The 24,921-nt window shown below is 43.9% G+C and overlaps 1 protein-coding gene across 5 annotated transcripts in view; it reads left to right on the top strand.

Annotated features, from left to right (window-relative positions):
• The window catches only part of pde7a (phosphodiesterase 7A), a 159,116-nt gene that overhangs the window by 94,192 nt on the left and 40,003 nt on the right, over positions 1-24,921 (top strand). For 3 of the 5 annotated variants that reach the window (XM_068031917.1, XM_068031914.1, XM_068031915.1), the window contains 4 exons: positions 6,844-6,927; positions 13,396-13,547; positions 14,387-14,497; positions 17,718-17,781. In XM_068031917.1, coding sequence (XP_067888018.1) covers positions 6,844-6,927; positions 13,396-13,547; positions 14,387-14,497; positions 17,718-17,781 — 411 coding nt within the window. The remainder of the gene's footprint in view (positions 1-6,843; positions 6,928-13,395; positions 13,548-14,386; positions 14,498-17,717; positions 17,782-24,921) is intronic. The other 2 variants (XM_068031916.1, XM_068031918.1) reach the window with 1 other exon arrangement.

The following is a 24,921-nucleotide window of genomic DNA, read 5'->3' as shown; positions in this document are numbered from 1 at the left end:
ATGCACCAAGGAACTATTGTCCCCCATGCTTTTGTTTAATTCAAAAAAGGCGCAACACCTGGACATGTTCCTTTTGCTTGCATATGAATATATGTATATTCATATATGTTTTTTAAAAACACGTAGTCATAGTATCACTGGTTCACAGCAAGCATTGTTAATTGGGTGGCAGGTGTGCAGATGTGTGAGCTAAAGTAGGGTAGGTGGGCGATGGTTGGTAGATGAGAATGTGGCAGTCTGCTGTGATGACTATCAAGGAGGGAGGAGATGACCAATATAATGCGGCGGTGGGCGGAAAAAATGGCGGCCCACACACGCAGGCCACGTGCCGCCATTTTCATATGCAGGGCGTCTTTTCCCCCCCCCCCCCCCGCAAAAGCACATGGCAGGGGCGGGCTCTGCATCGCCGGTAACGGCGTCAGCTGTCTTTGTGCAGACGTGGTGCCATTTTTGAAGGGCTGCCAGACCTGCACAGTGAGTACAAAGTTTAACCCCAGAAACCCTGCCCCCGCTCCCCCCTGCCCACCACTACACTAAATATGTGACCCATCAGCCCCCACCAATACATAGAAAATAAATGGTAGCCTAGTTAGACCACCCCCCAAAAAAACACTTCAATTGAATAGTTTACTTCTCCCCCCACACTCCCCTCCCCAATTATACTAAGTGCAGAGGTCACCCCTCTCCTCCAACTCCACACTAAAAATGCAGAGTTGACCCCCCCCCCCCCCCCCCCCCCCTCCCGTCGCCCCTCTCCATTACACTAAAAATCTTAATTTTACGCCTTCCCCACCTCGGTGGCGTCAGCTTTCCCTGGAAGCTAAAGTGAAGGCGCAGGAGTGCCGGCTGTCGCCGAGCGGCAGGGTCACTGACACAGAGCCTCACCGCAACTGGGATGATTGGACCCAGCAATCCCAGCGTTGGGCCCCATGGTGGGCTGCTGCGATCATCTGGCCCCTCCCCCTGCCACGGAGCCCAATGTCGGGAGCTCAACAAAATCAGGCCCGTGATGGGGAACCTTCTGAGCCATTCTGTGGCAAATGAGCAAGAAAGTAGTAAAGTTTCACAGTGCTACCTAGTTTCTGGAAGGGTCGAACTTAAGTATGAAGAAAAGTAGATAAACCTATGCAAACTTCAAAGCTAAAAATAATTCCACTTACCACACCAAGGTATGATCAAAACAGCATGACAATCAAACCACAACACAGGAAGTGTATTAGATGCAAGGTTTTGAGCATATTGACTTGCACTCCCTCTCCTCGCTATATATAGAGATGCACAGTATATTTGTGCATATTTCCTGCCTATCATGTCACATTTCTCTGCTAGACAAATTGCTGGCAGTTGATTGACTTGTTTGTAAATTTCTCATCAACTTGATCCAGTGGTAGCACTCTTGCCTCTGATTCAGAAGGTTATGGGTTCCAACCCCACTTCAAGGATCTGAGCATATTATCTAGACTGACAATTCTACGCTACTGATATGCTGCAATGTCAGAAGTGCTGCCTTTGAGTTGACCTGCTACACGGCGGCTTGTCTGCCTGTTCAGGTACTTTTAGAATCATAGAATGGTTGCAACACCGAAGGAGGCTATTCGGCCCATGGAGTCAGAGTTGTCCAGCATAGAAACAGGCCCTTCGGCCCACCGCGTCCATGCTGACCATAATGCCTATCTATACTAATCCCACCTGTCTTTATTAATTCCATATCCCTCTATGCCTTTCTCATTCAAGTACCTGTCCAGATGACACTTAAATGTCGCTGCTGTTCCTGCCTCCACCACCTCCTCAGGCAGCTCATTCCAGATACCCACTATTCTTTGTATGAAAAATTTACCCCTTTGATCCCCTTTAAACCTCCTCCCTCTCGCCTTAAATCTGTGCCCTCTAGTTTTAGTCACCCCTACCATGGGAAACAGACTCTGGCTATCTACCCTATCTATGCCTCTCATAATTTTATATACCCCTTTCAGCCTCCTTCGCTCCAGGGAAAACAGACCCAGCCTATCCAATCTCTCTTTATAACTCAAGCCCTCCAAACCAGGCAACATCCTTGTGAATCTTTTCCGCACCCTCTCTCTAGCTTAATCACATCTTTCCTGTAGTGGGGCGACCAGAACTGCACACAGTACTCCAAGTGCGGCCTAACCAACATTATGTACAACTGTAACATGACGTCCCAACTTTTGTACTCGATGCCTCGGCCGATGAAGGCAAGCATGCCCTACGCCTTCTTCACCACCCTGTTTACCCGTGTTGCCACTTTCAGGGAGCTATGTACTTGCACCCCAAGGTCTCTCTGCTCAACAACACTCCCCAGGGCCCTGCCATTCACTGTATATGTCTTGCCCTGGTTTAACTTCCCAAAATGCATCACTTTGCACTTGTCTGCGTTAAATTCCATTTGCCAATCCCTTGCCCACTTTCCCAGTTTATCTATATCCTGTTGTAACCTTAGGCAACTTTCTTCACTGTCCACTGTACCACCAACTTTGGTGTCATCTGCAAACTTACTAATCATGCCCCCTACATTCACATCCAAGTCATTAATATATATGACGAACAACAGAGGGCCCAGCACTGATCCCTGCAGCACACCACTGGTCACCGGCCTCCAATCTGAAAAAAAACCCCTCCACAACCACCCTCCTATCACCAAGCCAATTTTGTATCCAATTGGCTAGCTCACCCTGGATCCCATGTGTTCAAACCTTCCGGGCCAGCCTACCATGCAGGACCTTGTCAAAGGCCTTGCTAAAGTCCATGTAGACAACGTCCATTGCCCTGCCCTCATCAATCCTCTTGGTCACCTCCTCAAAAAACGCAATCAAATTCGTGAGACATGATTTCCCACGCACAAAGCTATGCTGATTATCTCTAATCAGACCTTTCTTTTCCAAATGCATATAAATCCTGTCTCTCAGAATCCCTTCCAATAACTTTCCCACCACTGATGTAAGGCTCACCGGCCTGTAGTTCGCTAGCTTAGCCCTGCTGCCCTTCTTAAATAAAGGCACAACATTAGCTATCCTTCAGTCTTCCGGTACCTCACCTGTGGCTAACGATACTAAAATCTCTGCCAGGGCCCCAGCAATCTCCTCCCTTGCTTCCCATAGCATCCTAGGATACACCTGGTCAGGCCCTGGGGATTTATCCACCTTAATGCGCTTCAAAACCTCCAATACCTCCTCCTTTGTAATGTTGATCTGCTCCAGGATATCGCTGTTCCCTCCCTTGAACTCACTTGCTTCCATGACCTTCTCCACGGTAAATACAGACGAGAAGTATTCATTTAAGACCTCGCCCATTTCCTGTGGCTCCACACATAAATTACCACACTGATCCTTAAGGGGACCTACTCTCTCCCTAGCTACCCTTTTACTCTTAATATACTTATAGAATCTTTTAGGATTCTCCTTTATCTTATCTGCCAGGGAAATCTCATGGCCCCTTTTTGCCTTCCTAGTTTCCTTCTTAAGTGTACTCCTACATCCCCTATACTCCTCGAGGGACTCGCTTGATCCCAGCTGCCTATACATGACATATGCCTCCTTCTTTGTCCTGACCAGACCCTCAATTTCCCTTGTCAACCAAGGTTCCCTAAACTTGCCAGCCTTGCACTTCAATCTAACAGGAACATGCCGGCCCTGAACTCTTCCTATCTCACTTTTAAAAGCCTTCCACTTTCCAAACGCCCCTTTACCTGTAAACAGCCTCTTCCATTCAACTTTTGAGAGTTCCTGTCTGATGCCATCGAAATTAGCCTTCCCCCAATTTAGGACTTCAACTTGAGGACTGGTCCTATCCTTTTCCATAACTATCTGGAAGCTAATAGAGTTATGGTCACTGGTCCCAAACTGCTCCCCCACTGACACATCAACCACCTGCCCATCCTCATTTCCTAAGAGGAGGTCGAGTGTAGCCCCTTCTCTAGTAGGACCATCCACATACTGCTTCAGAAAACTATCCTGGACACACTTAACAAATTCTTCCCCATCTGATCCCTTAGCACTAAGGCAGTCCCAATCAATATTAGGGAAGTTAAAATCACCTACTATTACAACCCTATGATTCCTACACCTATCTGTGATTTCCCTACATATTTGCTCCTCCACTTCCCTCTGACTGTTGGGGGGCCTATAGTATAATCCCATAAAAGTGATCACCCCTTTCTTATTTCTAAGTTCTACCCATATGGCCTCGCTTGCCGTTCCCCCCAGGATATCCTCTCTAAGTACTGCCGTGATGTCCTCCCTAATCAATAGTGTAACTCCCCCTCCTCTCTTACCTCCACCTCTGTCACGCCGGAAGCATCAGTACCCTGGAACATTGAGCTGCCAGTCCTGCCCATCCCTCAACCACGTTTCTGTAATAGCTATAATATCACAATCCCATGTACTAATCCATGCTCTGAGTTCATCTGCCTTACCTGTAAGGCTTCTTGCATTAAAGTAAATGCAGTTTAGCCTACCAGCCCTTCCATGCTCCCTGTCCTGCCCCTGCCCGGCCTGCCTACTGGACTTGCTTGCTTTAAGCTCTACATTTGCCTCAACTATCTCATCGGAGAGACTACTACTTTGGGTCCCATCCCCCTACCAGACTAGTTTAAACCCTCTCGAGTAGTACTAGCAAACCTCCCCGCAAGGATATTGGTCCCCTTCCAGTTCAGATGCAACCCGTCCCTCTTGTACAGGTCACCTCTGCACCACAAGAGATACCAATGATCCAAGTAGCTGAAGCCCTCCTGCCTACACCAGCTCTTCAGCCACGCATTCATTTGCCTTATCCTCCTATTCCTACCCTCACTAGCGCATGGCACAGGGAGTAATCCTGAGATTACAACCCTAGAGGTCCTGCTTTTTAACCTTCTGCCTAACTCCCTATATTCACTTTACAGGACCTCATCTCTCTTCCTGCCTATGTCGTTAGTACCAATATGGACGATGACCTCTGGCTGCTAACCCTCCCCTTTCAGAATTTCCTGCAGCCGCTCTGAGACATCCTCGACCCTAGCACCAGGGAGGCAACATACCATCTTGGAGCCTCGTTTGCGGCCACAGAAACGCCTATCTGCACCCCTTACGATAGAATCCACTATCACTTTAGCTCTTCCACCCCTTTTCCTCCCCTGCTGTGCAGCAGATCCCTCCGTGGTGCCACGAACCTGGCTGTTGCTGCTTTCCCCTGGGAGGTCATCCCCCCCCCCCCCCCCCCCCCCACCCCAACAGTATCCAAAGCGGTATATCTGTTTGAGAGGGGGATGGCCACAGGGGACTCCTGCACTACCTGCCTGCGCCTACTACTCCATCTGGTGGTCACCCATCCCTTTTCTGCCTGTGCAGCCATTACCTGCAGTGTGACCACCTCACTAAACGTGCTATCCACGACGTCCTCAGCATCGCAGATACTCCACAGTGAATCCATCTCCAGCTCCGTAATGCAGGTCGCCAGTAGCTGCGGATGGATACACTTCCTGTGCACATGGTCGTCAGGCACACTGGAAGCGTCCCTGATTTCCCACATAGCGCAGGAGGAGCATATCACGGGGCTGAGCTCTCCTGCCATGACTTACCCTTAGGTTAATTAGTTACTCCCTTAATTAAAAAATACTAATTACACTAGGGGCCTTGTTCTACCCAATCCAATCTCAAGTCCTTAATAAGCTACACTGAATTAAAAAAAATACACTTTAGTGGTGCTCACCTTATCACCAAAGGTTTGTTCAACAAAATAAACTTTCCCCTTTTTTTAAAGCTATTTAAATGCACAAACAGCTGCTACTCACCCAACCAACCAACTTGCACATTTCCCATGATGTCACTAAGTTTTTTTTCATGTCTGTGCCAGCTCTTTACAAAAGCAACTCAGTTAGTCTCACTCCCCCACCCTTTCTCTGTACCCCTGCAAATGTTTTCTCTTAAGATAATAACCCAATTCCCTTTTGAAAGCTCTAATTGTATCGTCCTCTACCAAGCTCTCAGTGCATTCCAGATCCTAACCATCACTGTGTTTAAAAAAAAAGTTTTTCCTCATGCCACCATTGGTTCTTTTGGCAATCACCTTAAATCGGTGTCCTCTGGTTCTCGACCTTTCTGCCAATGGCAACAATTTCTCTCTTTCTACTGTGGCTACTCTGTCTGGACCCCTCATGATTTTGAACACCTCTATCAAATCTCCTGTCAACCTTCTCTTTAAGGTTGTTGAAAAAAAAAATTGCACGGCACTATTTGAAGAGGAGTGGGGAAGTTCTCCCAGCATCCTGAACTAACATTTATATCTGAACCAACATCATGAAAAACAGATAAGCTGGTTATTTCTTTCATTGCTGCCTATAGGACCTTGCTGTGCATAAATCGACTGTTGCATTTCCTTATAACAGTTATCACATTTCAAGATTCGTAATTCGTTGGCTGTGAGGTGCTTTGGAATATCCTGAGGTTGCGAAAGGAGCTACGTTAATGCACGTTTTTTCATCTATCTTCCCCCTTTTTTTAAAAATTGGAAGTCAGTTAGGCATCTGGAATGTACAGAGAAATTCTCCCAACAATAGAAAATACCTTAACAAAGGGATAAGATTATTTGTAGCTTGACAACAAACAGCCAGAACTGCTCACTGCAAGACCCATTAGTGTAGAAAGTAACTCATTCTTCAAGAGTTGTGCTTATTGTAAGCCTTTATGGGTAATGGGTAAATCATGTGAAAATGCTAGGAGCTCTTTATTATACTCTTCCTTTCTTGCTTTCCTCTCTGGTGAGGGTTACACCTCATGTTGGGTACGATTCCATCGGCACTTGTGTTAACTCCGGACATTCTTAAAATATTTTTTGTGGGTTTTTTTTCAGGGGATGTACGAGTGAGGAGCCGGGCAGGATTTCAACCTGAAAGACGAGATTCTCATCCTTACGTTGATTTTCGCCTTTTGCACTGTAAGTACATTATTTGATGAGCCTTATTATGGCTTCAAGAGCAATTCTCCTTTCATGCTTTGGAAGGAAATTTGTTTAGTCAGTAAGCCAGCTTGATCAAGGAGTTTGAACTTTTAATTGTAAAGTAGAAGAAATCTTGGAATGCTGAAACACCAGGAATGTGTGCTAGAAGGTTGTACCAAATTTGATACTACAGATGCTGGAAATCTGAAATAGAACCATAAAGTGCTGGAAATACTCTGCAGGTCAGGCAGCATCTGCAGTATTTTGCTTTTATTTTCGTGTTTAATTCACTGCCACTTCTCTTACTTGAGGAAGTTCTGCTCTTTTTATTTTATTTTTATTTAGAGATACAGCACTGAAACGGGCCCTTCGGCCCACCCAGTCTGTGCCGACCAACAACCACCCATTTGTACTAATCCCACATTAACCCCATATTCCCTACCACATCCCCACCATTCTCCTACCACCTACCTACACTAGGGGCAATTTACAATGGCCAATTTACCTATCAACCTGCAAGTCTTTGGCTGTGGGAGGAAACCGGAACACCCGGCGGAAACCCACGTGGTCACAGGGAGAACTTGCAAACTCCGCACAGGCCGTACCCAGAACTGAACCCGGGTCGCTGGATCTGTGAGGCTGCGGTGCTAACCACTGTGCCGGGATTTCAGTTTGTCTCTTCTACCTTGTTCACCTTCATTACTTTTCATTTCCCTCCTGGTGTTTGATAAGGTGTCTACCAAAACTCGCTTTCACAGCCACATCTCCTTCCTCAGTAATTGTCTTCGCTATTTCATCTCTCCTGCCCTCTGCCCTATCACACATCTTCCCTTCTGTTCTCTTCCTCACCATACCCCAACCCCCCTTCACTTGCTTAAAACCTAATTCTTCTGTAACTTTTGCCAGTTCTGATGAAAGGTCACAGACCTGAAATGTTAACTCTGCTTCTCTCTCCACAGATGCTGCCTCACCAGCTATTTCCAACACTTTTCTGTTTGTATTATATGTAAAGTTATCTCTGTCTTTGAATATCTTAATTAACAGTTTTACTCAGAGGCCTTGGTCATTTTTTAAAAGCGTCCGGTTCAGGGTGTTATTTTTCCCAGAAGTAACACGCTTGGTTGAAAGGCATTATCAATTATGCCTGGTTTCAGGTATGAAAAGTCCTTGAAATAGTGATTGCATGATGTACCGCATGCTATAAAGAAAAAATACTACTTAAATGCTGTGCATGTGTCTTGTTGAAATCACATTATATATGCTGCTTTTCACAAGTGCACAACAATGACGCAGTTCTTTGTTAGACTTCAAAAGTGATATCTCTCTGAACTGAATGGTGCTTTGATCTCTTTTCTCACGTTTAATGCGATCTCTGGGATTTTTCCAAGTTGTCGTTACAGTTAGAGCTGTGTGAAGTGAATAGTTTAACCAGTGACATTGATTACACAGGGATTTACAGTGCATCTATGATGCCATTTAGCACCCATTTGAGCAGTACTCTTACATCATTCACAGCGTTGTCTTTAATAGCAGCATGTCTCTGAAATTTCAAGCAGCTTTACAGCATATGACGAAAAGATCATATTATAGTAAGAGGCAGATACACATGTGTGCACACTGAAATAATGGTGTAATGTGTAGTTTTCTGGCCTTCAGTAAAGCTGGTGTAGAACAAAAATTGGTGTGAATTTTGCAATCTCCATTTTCTGAAGTTGCAGGTGATCTCTACAGTCCAGAATTTCGTGGGTACGTTATAGTTACTTAGGAAAAAAACAAAGCTAATTTTCTGGATAGGAGTCAAACTTAATGTAACTTAGTGGAGATAGGTGCCTCATAATGCTTCATAATGATTTACAACATTGCATTTAATTAAGGTATGATTTTTTTTTAATGAGTTGATTATTTGGAATATCCGAGTGGTTTCCTCTTGAGAATATTAATTCGATCAGTAAACAATGATTATGTGCATTTTTTAAGACATGTAAAGTAAAATGTTGCATAGGTGTTACAAATTTATTTCTTTAAAAATTAAATTACCTGAGTACTGGAGTGTGAAATTGTGGTCAAAAGCACCATTATAGCAATTAATTTGTATTCCTTGTTCTTCACATACTCTACTACAATCAAGTGGATAATGTCAAGAGAATATCCAGGAACACCTGCTCTTCAGCATGTTTGCTTCTTGTCCCTGCATGGCACCTACAATGTCTGTAGATTTTTCCCATTACCTACATCTTTTCATGCTTCATCTGGGAGCATGAAAGAGATTTTGCTACCAGTAGTGTCTCCTGTTTTAGTCTAGAATTTAAAATCAAAAATATTAAATTTATTGAGTGTTGAATTTCTCATTTACTATGCAACAGATTTATTTTAAAATAACTGTCCGAGGCCCTGCTCGTCACAGATAATTAATGGTGACAGTTTATTTTTGCTCTCCAGAATGATCCTCGAGTAATGAGTGGTTTTACAAAGAGCCCTTCCAAATCTGAATTGAGGGTGAACTGATAGCCAATGAGGGTAGCAGTGATTGTGGCCCATTCTGCTCGTGACCAAGATTGCATCACTTTTCTGCCCTTCCCAGTAAAGGCCTGCTCAGGTCACGAATAAAAGCCCGACCCAAGCCCGACAGAACCACATCGGACCCGAGCCCGAAAGCCAGACCCGGAAGAGCAACCCAACACGTCGTTGGGTCCCATTGGGTTCGGGTTGGGTAGCAGGCCTTTACTTCCCAGCTCCTGGATTTTCACAACCAATTCTATCATGCAGATTTTGTTTTTTAGCTTGGCTTGTTGGAATGGAATTACTAATTTATTTGACTAATTCTGAAAAATAGTTACTTGCGGGCTTGTCTTTCATGAAGTACATTTTACTTCACTCCTCGTGGCATAGGAAGTTATTCATTTGTTTGATCTTGCCATCCATGTATCAAACTTTCTCACCTCACCTATGATTCATGGATAGTGAGAATGGGCTCCTGCCCTTTGGATTGTTACGTTTTATAAATTTATTTACATATTTTTCACTCTTTTTTTTTTGTGTTAATTTCGTTAGACCAGTTCCAATTGCCAGCAGTTAAATTGACCCAGTTAATTTTTAAAAATTATTCAGTACAGAATTCCAAATCCTAACAAATTAAACGCTTAAAAAACATAAAAATAGTACTAATTTCTTGTTTTTATTTCAGATTTCCAGCATCTGCAGTATTTTGCTTTTATATTATGAAAATAGCACTTTTTTGGCTCTCAACAATTGTGCAACTTGGTAGCTCATGACTGGTTCACCTGATCTCAGCTGCTTTACTGAATTCAGTCTGAAAAATTGGCAGCATCCATAGCAAATCTCAAAACGTGTAAATTATTTTGTTTGAGTTTTGGATTACTTTTGATGCTACTGGCCAAAAATATCCATTTAAAGACCAAAGTTAAGGTTTCATATCATCACTCTAATTTAGATTGGTTGAGATCAGAAACTTGGCATTAGTGGTACATTTCAGATAGTTAACCAAGTGAAATTGCTGTGTGATTGATTCTTAACTGCCCTCTGAAATGGCCTAGCAAGCCATAAGCTGTATCAAACCACTACAGAAATGTTAAATAAGAATGAAACTGGACAGACCACTTGGCATCGATTTAGGCACCGGTAATGACAAAGGCACAAGCAGTGCCGTTGACCCTCCAAAGTTGTCCTCATTAACCCCAAAATTGGGAGAGCTGTCCCACAGACTAGTCCAGCAATAGCTCGATATGGTCATACTCACCAAATCATATCTTCCAGCCATCACCATCCTTGGTCCACCGGCAGGACAGACACCAGATATAGCAGCACAGTGGTATGAGGGAGGGAGAGCCCTGGGAATCCTCATCATTGACTCCGGACCCCATGAAATCTCATGGCATCACGTCAAACATGGGCAAGGAAACCTCCTGTTGATTACCACCTTTCACCCTCCTTCAGCTGATGAACAAGTACTTCTCCATGTTGAGCACAACTTGGAAGAAGCACTGAGGGTAGCAAGGGCACAGAATGTACTCTGGATGGAGACTTCAATGTCCAGGACCAAAAACGGCTCGGTAGCACCACTACTGACCGAGCTGGCTGAGTCCTGAAGAACTGTCAGACTGGACGCAGCAGGTGGTGAGAGAACCAATGAGGGAAAAACCTACTTGACCTCATCCTCACCCATCTACCTGTCACAGATGCATCTGTCCTAGATAGTATTGGTAGGAGTGACCAACCCATAGTCCTTGTGAAGACAAAGTCCCAACTTCACACTGAGGACACCCTCCACTGTGTAGTGTGGCACGACCACTGTGCTAAAAGGGATAGATTCAAAACAGATCTAACAGCTCAAAACTGGTCATCCGTGAGGTGCTGTGGGTCATCAGCAGCAGCAGAATTGTATTCAACCAAAATCTGTAACCTCATGACCTGGCATATTACTCACTCTACCATTGCCAGCAAGCCAGGGAACCAACCCTAGTTCAATGAGAAGTGCAGGTGGGCATTCCAGGTGCAGCATTAGGCATACCTAAAAATGTGATGTAGCTTCACCAAGTTGACAACACAGGACTATATGCATGCTAGAAAGTGGCGCATCATGCTGTAAACGGAGCTAAGCGATCCCACAACCAAAGGAACAGATCAGAGCTCTGCATTCCTACCACATCCAGTCATGAATGGTGGACGACAATTAATCAACTAACTGGAGGGAGAGGCTCCACAAACATCCCCATCCTCAATGATGGAGGATCCTAGCACGTCAATGCAAAAGACAAGGCTGAAGCAATCTTCAGCCAGAAGTGCCAAGTGCATGTCTCATCTCAGCCTCTTCTCTGATATCCCTATCATCTCAGATGTCAGTTTTCAGCCAATACAAGTCACTCCATGTGATATCAAGAAACAGCTTAAGGCACTGGAACCAGCTGTATACTGAAGACTTGTGCTGCAGAACTAGCCGCGCCCCGAGCCAAGCTGCTCCAGTACAGCTGCAACACTAACATCTACCCGACAATTGAAAATTGCCCATTTATGTTCTGTCCACAAAAAGCAGGACAAATGCAATCCAGCCAATTACCACACCATCAGTCTAGTCTCAATCATCAGCAAAGAGATGAAAGGTGTCATTGACACTGCTATCAAGTGACACTTACTCAGAAGCAACCTACTCAATGCTTCGTTTGGGTTCCATCAGGATCACATAGCTCCTGACCTCATTACAGCCTTGGTCCAAATGTGGATGGAAGAGCTGAATTCAAGAGGTGGGGTGAGAGTTACTGCCCTTGACATGAAGGCAGCATTTGACCATGTGTGACATCAAGAGCCCTAGCAAAATTAACGTCAGTGCGAATCAGAGAGAAAAGTCTCCACTGGTTGAGTCATACCTTACACAAAGGAAGATGGTTGTGGTTGTTGGAGGCCAATCATCTCAGCGCAGGACATCGATGCAGGAGTTCCTCAGGGCCAACCAGCTTCAACTGCTTCATCAATGACTTTGCCTTGAACATAATGTCGGAAGTGAGGATGTTTGCTGATGATTGCACGGTGTTCAATACCATTTGTGACTGCTCAGATACTGGTGCTGTCTGTGCCCACATGCAGTAAAACCCTGGACAACATTCAGGCTTGGGCTGATGAGTGTTAAGTTACATTCAAGCCACACAAGTGCCAGGCAATGATTATCTCCAACAAGGGAGAATCAAATATCTCCCCTTGACATTCAGTGGCATTACCAGCACTGAATCCCTTACCATCAACATCCAGGTGGTTACCATTGACCACAAACTTAACTGGACCAGTCATATAAATACTATGGCTGCAGAAGCAGGGCAGTCTCTGGGAATTCTGCAGTAAGTCACCGCCTGATTCCTCAAAGCCCGTCCACCATCTACAAAACACAAGTCAGAAGTGTGATAGAATACTGTTCCCTTGCCTGGAAGATGCAGCTCCATCAACACCCAAGAAGCTCAACACCACCCAGGACAAAGCAGTCTGCTTGATTAGCACCCCAGCTACCACCTTCGACATTCACTCCCTCACCATCGACACATGGTGGCAGCAGTATGTACCATCTTCAAGATGCATTGCAGCAACTCGCCAAGGTTTCTTCAAAAGCACCTTCCAAGCCATGACCTTTACTGCCGAGAAGAATAAGGGCAGCAGATGCATGGGAACGCCTGTAACTGCAAGTTCCCCTGCAAGCCACACACCATTCTGACTTAGAACTATATCGCAGTTCCTGTACTGTCACTGGGTCAAAATCCTGGAACTCCCTCCCTAACAGCACTGTGGGTATACCTACACCACTTGAACTGCATCTTCTCAAGGGCAGTTAGGAATGGGCAATAAATGCTGGCCTTGCCAGTGACGCTTGCATCCCGTGTATGAATAAAAAAAGTTATAGAACAGTACTGTTCCTTCATGTAAGACATTCAGAAAATATTCATTTCAAGCACTTTTTTTTTGCAGTACCACCAGAAACTGGAGAATTGGCTTCAGCAAAGAAGATCAGAAGGTTGCTTAGTTTCCAAAGATATTTTCGAACTGCTCATTTATTTCGTGGTATTCCTTCTCGGAATTCTCTCTGCATTCTGGATGATAACTACAGTGGCCAAGCCATGGTGAGTTTAAAATGTTGATTGAGCATCAGTTAACTTTGGGCTGAATTGTTATGATGGTCTTTGTATTCCCTTATGTTGAAGGATGTTGGACATGGATGTATGTTTATAATTTTAGAAATGTTTGTAATCGTGTGAATTTATTTATAAATTCATTCAGACTCCTTGTTTACATAATTTGAAAGCTGAAGTAGTCCTCAATATTTTTTGATTCTTGTTCCTGATTTCAATGGTACCATAGCAAAGATCAGTTGATTAGTTTCTTGGGACTTTGACATTTAAAATATAAATGCTGATTTGGCCATCTGGGAAATGGCTACACTCCTTTGGTTGAAGTCTGAGGAATTCTGCTCCAGTCACCTGCCACCTCCGCCCCGCCCCCCCCCCCCCCCCCCCCAACCCCTGTCCTGTTAATGAGGGACTTATTTTGGAATCTAGCCTGGAGGGATTAAGGGAATGCAGTCAACTGAAATTCTGTTGACACCATGGCTGTGACACCAAGAATCTTTTATGGGTGGCCACTTTGAAACAACCGTTGGAAAGGTCTTTCTTCTGTGGGACTATATTGCAATATTCTATGGAAAGGGGAATCAGCCTCAATAGAATGTTCACATTCTCTTTCTGATAGAGATCATATTTATGATTAAAATATGATGAACTCTCTCAATTGAGCCTTCTCAACAAAAGAAAAATAATACAGATGCTGGCAATCTGAAATTAAAACAGAAAATGTTGAAAATACTCTGGGTCAAGCAGCATCTGTGAAGAGAGAAAGCAAAGTTCATGTTTCAGGTTGATGACCTTTTGAACCTGGAAAGTTAACTTTGTTTCTCTCTCCACAGATGCTGCCTGACCTGTTACTGTGTTTCCAGGATTTTCTGCTGAACCTTATTAACTGCTGGTTTCAAAATTTGTTGCTATTATCTCAGCTGGAGGAAATAGATCGTCTCCAGGTAGATAACGCCAGCTTGTTACATCAATAAGCAGGATAATACACCTGCTTTTACACTCTCTACCAGAACACTGCTGATAAGTGGATGTTATAAACACTTGGGCTGGACAATATGGTGCTGGCTGCTCATAGCCATTTTGAGTCACCTCTAGGACCTCATTAAATTGGCCATTTTGCATGTGAAAGCTCCATGATGGACAGAGGGGAATCACACCTAAGACTCCAACCTCCTGCCAATCACACATGAATTTATTAGGGGGGGTGGGGGGGGATATTGGATAACAATCAGTGCAGGAAGCTTAGCTGATAGTTTTCTCCTTGGTTCTGGGGTATTGATGCCAATTATAATAACCCTACCACAGCTAGTTGACAACTTAGGACAGTAAGTGAGTTAAACCTGTCAGTTCAAACTTAGGGTATACACTTGGCAATTATGTCATTGTAGTTCTTCCCTCCAAAACTTTGGGCAGAAAAAGTTAGTCATTACAATAACCCTCTGGTGGCATTGAAAGTTATGGTTCCTGGTGTTACGACCACGGTGGGAGCAACGCACTGTCAAGTCAGTCCCATCACTCCACAGATTGCAGCGTATTATTTGAGCTTTCACACCCAATCGGAAAGCAGTCAAATTAAACACACTAGTAACCCCAGAATGAAAGAGACCATATCCAGTATATTTAGACAACAACAAATTAACTATTTATTTAAAAAACTAAGTCTTAAACACTATTAAGATAAATCTATATCTAAAGACCTTATACCTTCTTATTTTAATCTAACTCCCCATTCTCTCTCTCTCATTCAAAAGTAACTAGTTAATTTTTTTAAAAAGTGGAATTTTTAAAATTAGCTGTCTCTTAGGAATAAATAAAATAAGTAAGTATTTGCAGGTTACATTCCTGTTGGATGAGCTCTTCTAATGTGGAAATAGTCAAAGGCCACTCGAAGTCTTCTCGTTGATTTGATGAAAATAGTCCTTCAGAAGATAGGCATTCAACTCTTCGGCTGCAGCAAATGTTAAACAGTTCTTTGAACGATGAGCACAGCAATACAAACAGTTTCTTGAAAAAGAAAGCTTTTCTTCTTTACTCAGGGAATTAACTTGCCTTGCAACTCCATGTAGAATTTCTGCTGAGAAAATAAACAGCTCTTTTTTTTCTTCAGTACGCCTCACTGGAAAGTCTGTCAAAACTAACTGGTTTCTGCCAATTCCCCATACAGCCAAGTGGAAACATTACCATGTGACTTCTCTCTCTCTCTCCTGCTCTTGCCCAGGGTAACAAGAATGCAGCTGTGACACACTGTCTACAGAATTTTCTCTCCCTTAAAGGTGCACTGTTTTTAACAAAGTCTTAAAGGCACACACACTCTTTTTAATCCAAGGAGAAAAATAAATACAAGTTGGTGACACTGGAAACCTGCAGTTAAGGAGGGCTCTTTGATCTCACTCTTTCCAAGAAAAAAGCATCTGCCTGCTGTTGGTACAAATTCTTAATTTGAGACCCAGTGTATCTCTGTTAGTTTGGGTCTTGAAAGTCAGGACATTACAGTCCAGGTTGTAGTGACTGTCAGAAAGCTCTAATGAGGTTATGCCATTATATACACAAAGTTTGGTGTTCTTCAAAGTATCTTGACACACAGTCTTGACATTCTCTTGAGTTAAGGATATTGTTTGAGTGTCCATGAAGCTGAAACCATTTAGCGTAGATCAAGCTTTTTATCTAGCTGTGGGTGACCACTGTCTTATGTTACAGTTCATTAATCAAATTTAAGTCAAGCCCAATTTCATTCCCAGTTTTCGCATTTGGGATCTTCATTTGGTTTTCAAATGAATAAGCTGACCTTTTGTGCCCATTAATATGTGTGATCTCAGTTCCTTACAGAAGGTTTTTTTCAGGTAGAAGGTTTAATCAGTTGCAGGCACTGGTCATGTAAGGCTATATGACCTGACACAAAAATATAACTGACCTCTTCTTAGGTTCTTACGCACCAATGTTTCCCAATCCCATCTTCAGCAGGGGTGCCCATTCCATCCACTGCTGATCTTTCTGAAGCCACCACCATTCCCACTACTTAGATGCCTGTTGCATCTTGACATTTGTAAGACTATCGGACATGGTAGCAGTTTATAGCCTATTCTTTATAACCATCTGCAAGCAGACAGCAACTAAATGAATGTTGAAGTACATTTTCACTGTTGCCGCCCTTTAGGGAAGAAACCTTTAAGGCCCAACAAATGTCATTTCTTAAAGACAAAAGCATTTCAGTGGATAGTATTGCTAAAGCAACTGTGTGGAGTAACCTAATACCTTTACAAAGCATTGTTTGGATCTGTCTGTCAACTGTTTGGAGTTGATATCACTATTTATAGCTTGCCATAACTGGGCTTGATGCCACTTATTCAAGGCCAAAAAAAAACTTCTCCAGAACCATTACATGGTCAGTTTTCAATGGTATTTTGGGGATTCAAAGAAAAATGGAACTAAAATTGCCTATGTACTTGGTATAGTCTTTCACTTTCTTTGAATCTGGATCATGTTCTACATACCAAGAAATTGCATTGCATTTATTTATACTGATCCACGTATGTCATGCTTGTTCACTTCCTTGGATTTATTTGTTCATTTGGAAAATGTACTTTTCCAAGCTTTGGGAATAGAAGAGGCCACAAGGACGGTTTCACTGCTGACCATGAAGTCATTCATGTCTAAATGGCTTAAAGGTAAAATTATTTTCCATACACGCTGTTGCTGTCCCCACCACTGCCCCCACCCCCCACCCACCAAAAAAACCCCTCCACCATTTGGCCTGTCTGACCTGATAGCCAGGTTCTCTCTGATACGGAAGTAAAAGACTGTACATGCTGGAAATCTGAAAAAAAACCCCAGAAAATGCTGAAAATACTCACAGGACTGGCAGCATCTGTGGAGAGAAACAAGTTAACGTTTCAGGCCGATGGCCTTTCACCAGAACCCTGATGAAAGGACAGTGACCTAAAACGTTAACTCTGTTCCTTTTTCCACAGATGCTGCCAGACCTGCTGAGTATTCCCAACTTTTTGTTTTTCTCTGTGGATGTAGAGGATTTCTGGGTTTGAAGAACACACAGTTTTTGTGCTAACACAAAATTAAAAATTAATTGTTTTTTTTTTTAACTTTTAAGGATGAATTTCAGCTTGCAAGGTTTTTTTTAAACACTATTAATTTTGTCTGTGCTTTCAGTGTATGCTAGAAAAGAATGGAAGTTGGAATTTTGACATCTTTCTTTTTGACAGATTAACAAATGGTAAGTTAGACCAAGTGATTACAACGTACCTTTTTTTTAACAATTATGTGCTTTCTCAAATCTGCCAAAATTTATTGACCTTTATTTGAAAGGCTGACATACAATTTTTTTTTCTCAGTGGGATCATCCTGTATAGATCTTAGCAAAAATAGCTGACATTTTCTTCATACTGATTTTTCTAAAATAAAAAGGATGAGAAGGAAGTTACATACGACTTTGAATGTACATCTGTAACATCATAGTGCCTTTTTAACCAGTCAAACCACTGAACCATGAGCCACTGTAACAACTGTGATTTCACTTCAGAATATGGATAGATCAGTTCTGAGAGACAGCGCTAGTTATTTCTGGTCATTTTTATGTTTTGATTCATACTCTGCTAAAACACATTTCCATGACGGGACGGTTCCTTACACATCCTGCTATATATTCCTAAAATTTAGAACTATAATATACACAGAAGTCAGTAATTTGAGAAAAAAAATCCATCCCATTTTCTAATCATTCCAACTCCTCCCTCACCCATGTGCGTAAACAACACAACCAGTAAAGCCTCATGAATATTCTGGACCTTGGGATCACTGTTCCTCAATGTAGTCTGCCCAGATGAGGCCTGATGTATTGAAAGCTTAGTACAACTTTCACAAGCTACTGTGCAGCTCACCTTTCCTTACAGCACAAAGAGCACAGTTGTACCACGAGGCTGATATAACATGATTAAGCAATGAACGACAACTCCCTGAAACCATCATGTGGATTTCCAGTCACACCAAAGGTTCGGCGGAATTTAATGGGCCCCCAGGAGATGGGCTTGAAGGCAGGAGGGGCTCGTTGAACTACAAATAAATCGAGGACAGGAAAGGCCAAAGATGGCGTTCCTGCCCAGAGGCCAATTGAGGCCCTTGTGGTCAATCACTAGCCACTTAAGGGGCTCTTCCTGCCGCCACTGCAACTAAACCGGCAGCAGGGGGGCCTCTGCTATGCAGGGAGGTCACTCATTAAACCAAGGTAGCCTCCCTGCAAGCTTGGTGTGGGGGGGTGGGGGCATCTTCCATGGCAATCTGTGGCCCACGGAGGGCCCCCAACGACAAAAGCTGCCCTTACGTTAACAACCCCTGCCCTCCATGCCCACCCTCCCCCAGCCATTGCCTGCGCCTGCCAGACTGGCCCTGAGACCCCCTCTCACTTACCTTTGGTCTGGTGATCCAGCACTGGGCCTGGTTCCAGGCCTCCTGTAGTGGAATGCCCATTCCAGGTAGTAGCCACCACTCCCAGTGGCGCTGCTGATACTACTGAGTTGCCAGCCCACTGAATGGCTGGCAGTTCTTGGAGTCCTTAAAGGGATGGGGATCCCAATGCTGGGCAGTTAATTGCCCGGGTGCTGTTGACTCGAGCCGGGAGGGCTCCAAAAGGCTGAGGTGGGGTTCCCCTCACCTTTTCAGCCTGCTGCTGGGAGCCCTGCTGGCTGAACTAAATTCAACCTGTTCTGTGGGGAGGCTGCTTTCCTGCTGGCATTCCTCGAGAGCTGAACAGTCCAATAGTAATGTCTGAAGTTAGGGTGACTCGAGTCTTTCCTTTCATTTGGGGAGTTATGAATTTTTGAGCTGGCCTTTTGTCCACTTGGAGATGTAGAGTGATGGGGTTTACACTTGAGTGTGGCATGCCACTTACCTTTCCTGCCATGATGAGGTATTTGAACCTCTTTTTGCACCATACCCATGAGCATTGGAGCACACTTCTGCTGCTTACCTGCTTTGCAACTTCAAACCGTGTCTGCTTGCTCTCAGAGGCTGGCCTCTTCCTTCCATCTTCTGGAAATAATATTTCTCTGGGCTCTTACAGCGCACAGCATGGCCTCCAGGGATGCCTCCGAGAAACGGTGGGGTGCCGGTGGCAGCCTTCCCACGTTGGGACTCCTTCCATAATGTTCCTGACTCTGTCCTGACAGTTGCAGAATGGATCAATTCTGACTCCTGCCGGGATCATTTTAAACATTGCGGTTTCAACCGGTGCAGGTTGTGATCACACTCACCTGCTCTGATTGTTGGACAACCTGGAAGGTGAATGCTATTGCCAGGGCTCAGTTCAATAGCCCTGGTAAAACCTGCTTCATTATTTTTGGGTTCCTGACCCCCTGCCGGCCTCCCACACTGTGAGCATTGCTCGGACCAACTGCTCCAGTCAAAGCCCCCAATCAGAATATAACTGTTTAATTAAAAAAAACTAAATTCTTAAACACTCTTAAGATATAAGCAACTTTTAAAATAGAAAAAATTAGAGTCCTTGCAAGTTTACAGTCCAGTGTTGTTTGAAGTCCTCATAGCCGTCCGATGGGGAAAAATGTTCTTCCACAGTAGAACAGTCTGCAGTCGAACTTCAGCAGTAGGTGATGCTTCCTTCTTCCATGGTGGATTTCAACAATTAATAACTTGTGAACACTTTCAATAGAATCAATCTGACTTTAGAGTTTTTGAGGGATAAAAGATTGTCACAGTCTAACTTCCTTCAGTTCAAATGATCAGATGTTCAAATGTTTTGCCTTGACTTTTTAAAGAATTTTGAGAGATAATAATTAAACAGACTAAATTTCGCTTCCTTCAGTTTAAATGGCAGAGAGCTCTATTTTCAGGTGCTAACACCAGCTGTCTGTATCTGTGTTCTCTGAGTTCTGTTAGAACAGACTGTCTTCAACTAAAAGCCAGTTCAAAATTGAATTGTAACAAATGTATCGCTTGATACTCAATCCCAGTGGCTGGTTCCATGGTAACGAGAATGCACCCTTTTGAATCGCAGTCTCCAAATGGTTGTATCCAACAGCAACTGAAAATTCATTTTCTCTAATCCTAAGGCTTGTTGGTTCTTAAAGCAGTGCTGATCCTTTGCAAGGCTTAAAGGCAAACCACATATTGCCAGAAAAAAAAAATACAGGGCCATGACAGCGTGTCCACAGTTTAAAATTCTTCCCTTATTTTCTTCTGGAATGCCAGAATCAGCACCCAGCATTAGAAAGAATTCCTTTCAACATTCTGATAGCTGTCCATCATTTGTCCATGATGCATTTTAAATTTCTGTCTCCTCAGTCGTTTTCAGGGTTTGTTTCTTAGGGCTGTCCCTTAGTCCTATTTTAAAGGTAGATAGCCCAAAATTATACTCCTGTACTCCAAAATTAGGGTCTGATTGATAATCTGTCGAGGATTACAATAACTTGTTTAGACTTAACCATAGAATGCTCTCCATCTATTCCATATAAACTACTGTTACAGACCTGTGCCCACCAGCACTGTACCCCAGTGCGGTCCAGTGACCTTTGTATAATTTTTTATTTTTTGATAAATATTTCTATAGGCATATAAATAGTAAAAGGGTGGTAAATGGAGGAATGGGGCTGATTGTGGATCTAAAAGGCAATTTATGCATGGAGGCAGGGGGTGTGGCTGAGGTACTAAATGAGTACTTTGCATCTGTCTTTACCAAAGGAAGATGCTCCCCAAATCGTAGTGAAAGAGGAGGTAATTGAGACACTGGATGATAAAAATTGATAAATAGTAGGCATTAGGTAGGCTGACTGTACTTCAAGTTGATAAGTCACCAGGCTTTTGATAAGGTCCCACATGGGAGATTGGTTAAGAAGGAAAGAGCCTATGGGATCCAGGGCAATTTGGCAGATTAGATCCAAAATTGGCTTAGTGGCAGGAGGCAGAGCGTGATGGTCGAGGGTTGTTTCTGCGAGTGGAAGCCTGTGACCAGTGGTGTACCGCAGGGATCGGTGCTGGGACCCTTGCTGTTTGTAGTGCACATTAATGATTTAGACGTGAATATGGGAGATGTGATCAGTAAGTTCTCAGATGACAAGAAAATTGGTGGTGTCGTAAATAGTGAGGAGGAAAGCCTTAAATTACAGGATGATATAGATGGGCTGGTAAGATGGGCGGAGCAGTGGCAAATGGAATTTAATCCTGAGAAGTGTGAGGTGATGCATCTTGGGAGGATTAACAAGGCAAGGGAATATACAATGGATGGTAGGACCCGAGGGAGTTTAGAGGGACCTTGCGGTGATTGTCCATAGATCACTGAAGGCAGCAGCACAGGTAGATAAGGTGGTTAGGAAGGCTTACGGAATACTTGCCTTTATTAACCGACACAGAATATTAGAGCAGGGAGGTTATGATGGAGCTGGTTAGGCCACAGCTGGAGTACTGTGTACAGTTCTAGTCACCACACTGTTGGAAGGATGTGATTGCACTGGAGAGGGTGCAGAGGAGATTCACCAGGATGTTGCCTGGGCTGGAGTGTTTCAGCTATGAAGAGAGACTGAAAAGGCTAGGGTTGTTTTCCTTGGAGCAGAGAATGCTGAGGGGAGACATGATTGAGGTATACAAAATTATGAGGGCCATTGATAGATTAGATAGGAAGAAACTATTTCCCTTAGTGGAGGGGTCAATAACCAGGGGGCATAGATTTAAGGTAAGGGGCAGGAGGTTTAGAGGGGATTTGAGGAAAAATGTTTTCACCCAGAGGGTGGTTGCAATCTGGAACACCATCACAACATTTAATAAGTATTTAGATGAGCACTTGAAACATCATAACATACAAGGCTACGGGCCAAGTGCGGGAAAATGGGACTAGAATAGGTAGGTGCTTGATGGCCGGCACAGACCCAATGGGCCGAAGGGCCTGTTTCTGTGCTGTATGACTCTGTGACTGGATGAGATGCATCCAGGGATACTGAGGGAAATAAGGTTGGAAATTGCAGAGGCCCTGGCCGTAATCTTCCAATCCTCCTTAATACAGTGGTAGTGCCAGAGGACTGGAGAGTTGCAAATGTTACACTCTTGTTCAAAAAAAATGGATGTAAGCATAAGCCCAGCAATTACAGGCCAGTCAGATAAACCTCGGTAGTGGGAAAGCTTTTAGAAACGATAATTTGGGACAGAATTAACAGTCATTGGACAAATGTGGAGTAATTGAGGAAAGCCAGCATGGATTTGTTAACGACAAATCATGTTTAACTAGCTTGAGTTTTCTGATGAGTTAAGTGAGAGGGTTGATGTGTACATGGACTTCCAAAAGACATTTGATATAGTTCCACATAACAGGCTTGTCAGCAAAGTTAGAGCCTATGGAATACAAGGAACAGTAACAGCATGGATACTAAATTGGCTGACTGGCAGGAAACAGAGAGTATTAGTGAACGGTTATCTTTCGGACTAGAGGAAGGTATCCAGTGGGGTTCCCCAGTGGTTGGTGTTAGGATCGCTGCTTTTCTTGACCTATATTAATCACCTGGTGCACAAGGCACGATGTCACAATTTGCAGATGACACAAACTTGGAAATTTGGTGAACTGTGAGGAGAATAGTGTAGAACTTCAGAAGGACATAGATAGGTTGGTGAAATGGGCAGACAAGTGGCAGGTGCAATTTAATGCAGAGAATTCTGAAGGGATTCATTTTGATAGGAACGAGGAGAAGCAATATAAAAAGATACAATTCTAAAAGGGGTGCAGGAGTAGGGGAACCAGGGGGTATATGTGCATAAATCATTGAAGGTAGCAGGGCAAGTTGAGAAAGTGGTGGGCTGCATTTTACAAGTTCGCTGCCGATCTCGGTGAGCTTCAAAGATGACAGCCCGCACGTGCGGGCTTTACTCAGTGGAGCTGCCGTGATATTAAACATGGCGGCTCATTTACATGGCCATGGTGCACCGAACTACCCGATGACCTGGAGGGAGCAGGCAATGCGTCTCCAGCAATGGCGTCAGGCACCACTGTGCAGGCGCTGATGCCATTTTTAAAGGGCTTCCACCCCTTACATTTCATTTTCATTTTCAAGAAATAGTGAGTTTGATTCTATTAAAAACAATTAAATAAATTTTCCTAGCCCCTCTCCCACCCCCCATAACCGAACACTTCATTCCTTGCCCTCTTCCCCTGCCAAAATACTTAGCTTGTGCACCTGACCTTCCCTACCCCACCCCCCCCCCCCCCCCCCCCCCACCCGCAAAGTTCACAAACTTTCATCTTTAACCCTGCCCATCATGCCCTACACCAATCATTTAAATTTGACCCTGCTTCCCCACTCAGCGCTGAAATACTTACCTGGTCCCCCCTCCCCACCAGTTTTACACCTCGGATCTCCGGATGGAGATCCAAAGGCACAGGAGTGCCTGCCACTGGCACGAATATCGCACTAGAACCGAAAGCGGGAGCAGGTAAGTATTTAAATCATTACTTTTAATAAATTAAAATTTCAATGCCGCCGTCGAGCGGCGGGGGTGGGGCTGCCATGAGGCCTTGCTGCGCCAGCAATATGGGGCTGGGTCTTCCTGGTGAGGCCCGTGGCGGACCTCTTCCAGTAACATTTTCCGGACACTCCCGACACGACCCCCAACGTCAGAGGGTCTGTAAATGTCGCCCTGGTGAGTAAAGCATATGGGATCCTGAGCTTTATAAATGGGGGCATCGAGTATAAAAGCAAGGAAGTTATGATGAACCTATGTAAAACACTGGTACGGCCTCAACTGGAGTATTGTGTCCAGGTCAGGCCAACACACTTCAGGAATGATGTAAAGTCATTAGAGAGAGTGTAGAAAAGATTCATGAGAATGGTTCTGGGATGAGGAACTTCAGTTATGTGGATAGATTAGTGAGGCTGGGGCTGTTCTCCTTAGAGAAGGTTGAGAGGAGATTTGATAGGGGTGTTCAGAATTCTGAGGGGTCTGTACAGAGTAGATATGGAGAAACTGTTCCCATTGACAGAAGGATTGGGAACAAGAGGGGGGTAAAATGATTGGCAAGAGAAGTAATGGTGACATGAGAAAAAAAAATTTGCGCAGCGAGTGGTTAGAATCTGGAATGCATTACCTAAGAGCGTGATGGAGGCTGATTGAATCGTGGCTTTCAAAAGGGAATTGGATAATTATCACGAGAAAAAATTTGCAGGCCTGGTGGTGGAACCAGGTGAGTTCCTCTTGCAGAGAGCTGGTACAGACACCATAGGCCTAATGGCCGTCTTCTGTGCTGTAACCATTCTATGATTCTATTCTATATTGACTGGAAAATGTTATTAAACACTGAATAATGGTATACAGATCCTTTCTTTGGAGCTGAATGTTTTGTTGCTTTGAGGAGCCAGATCCACAG

Source organism: Heterodontus francisci, chromosome 5 (genome assembly GCF_036365525.1).
Source record: "Heterodontus francisci isolate sHetFra1 chromosome 5, sHetFra1.hap1, whole genome shotgun sequence".
Taxonomy (NCBI): Eukaryota; Metazoa; Chordata; class Chondrichthyes; order Heterodontiformes; family Heterodontidae; genus Heterodontus; species Heterodontus francisci.
Note: the sequence above shows the minus strand (reverse complement) of the source record. Positions and strands in the feature narration are given on the sequence as shown.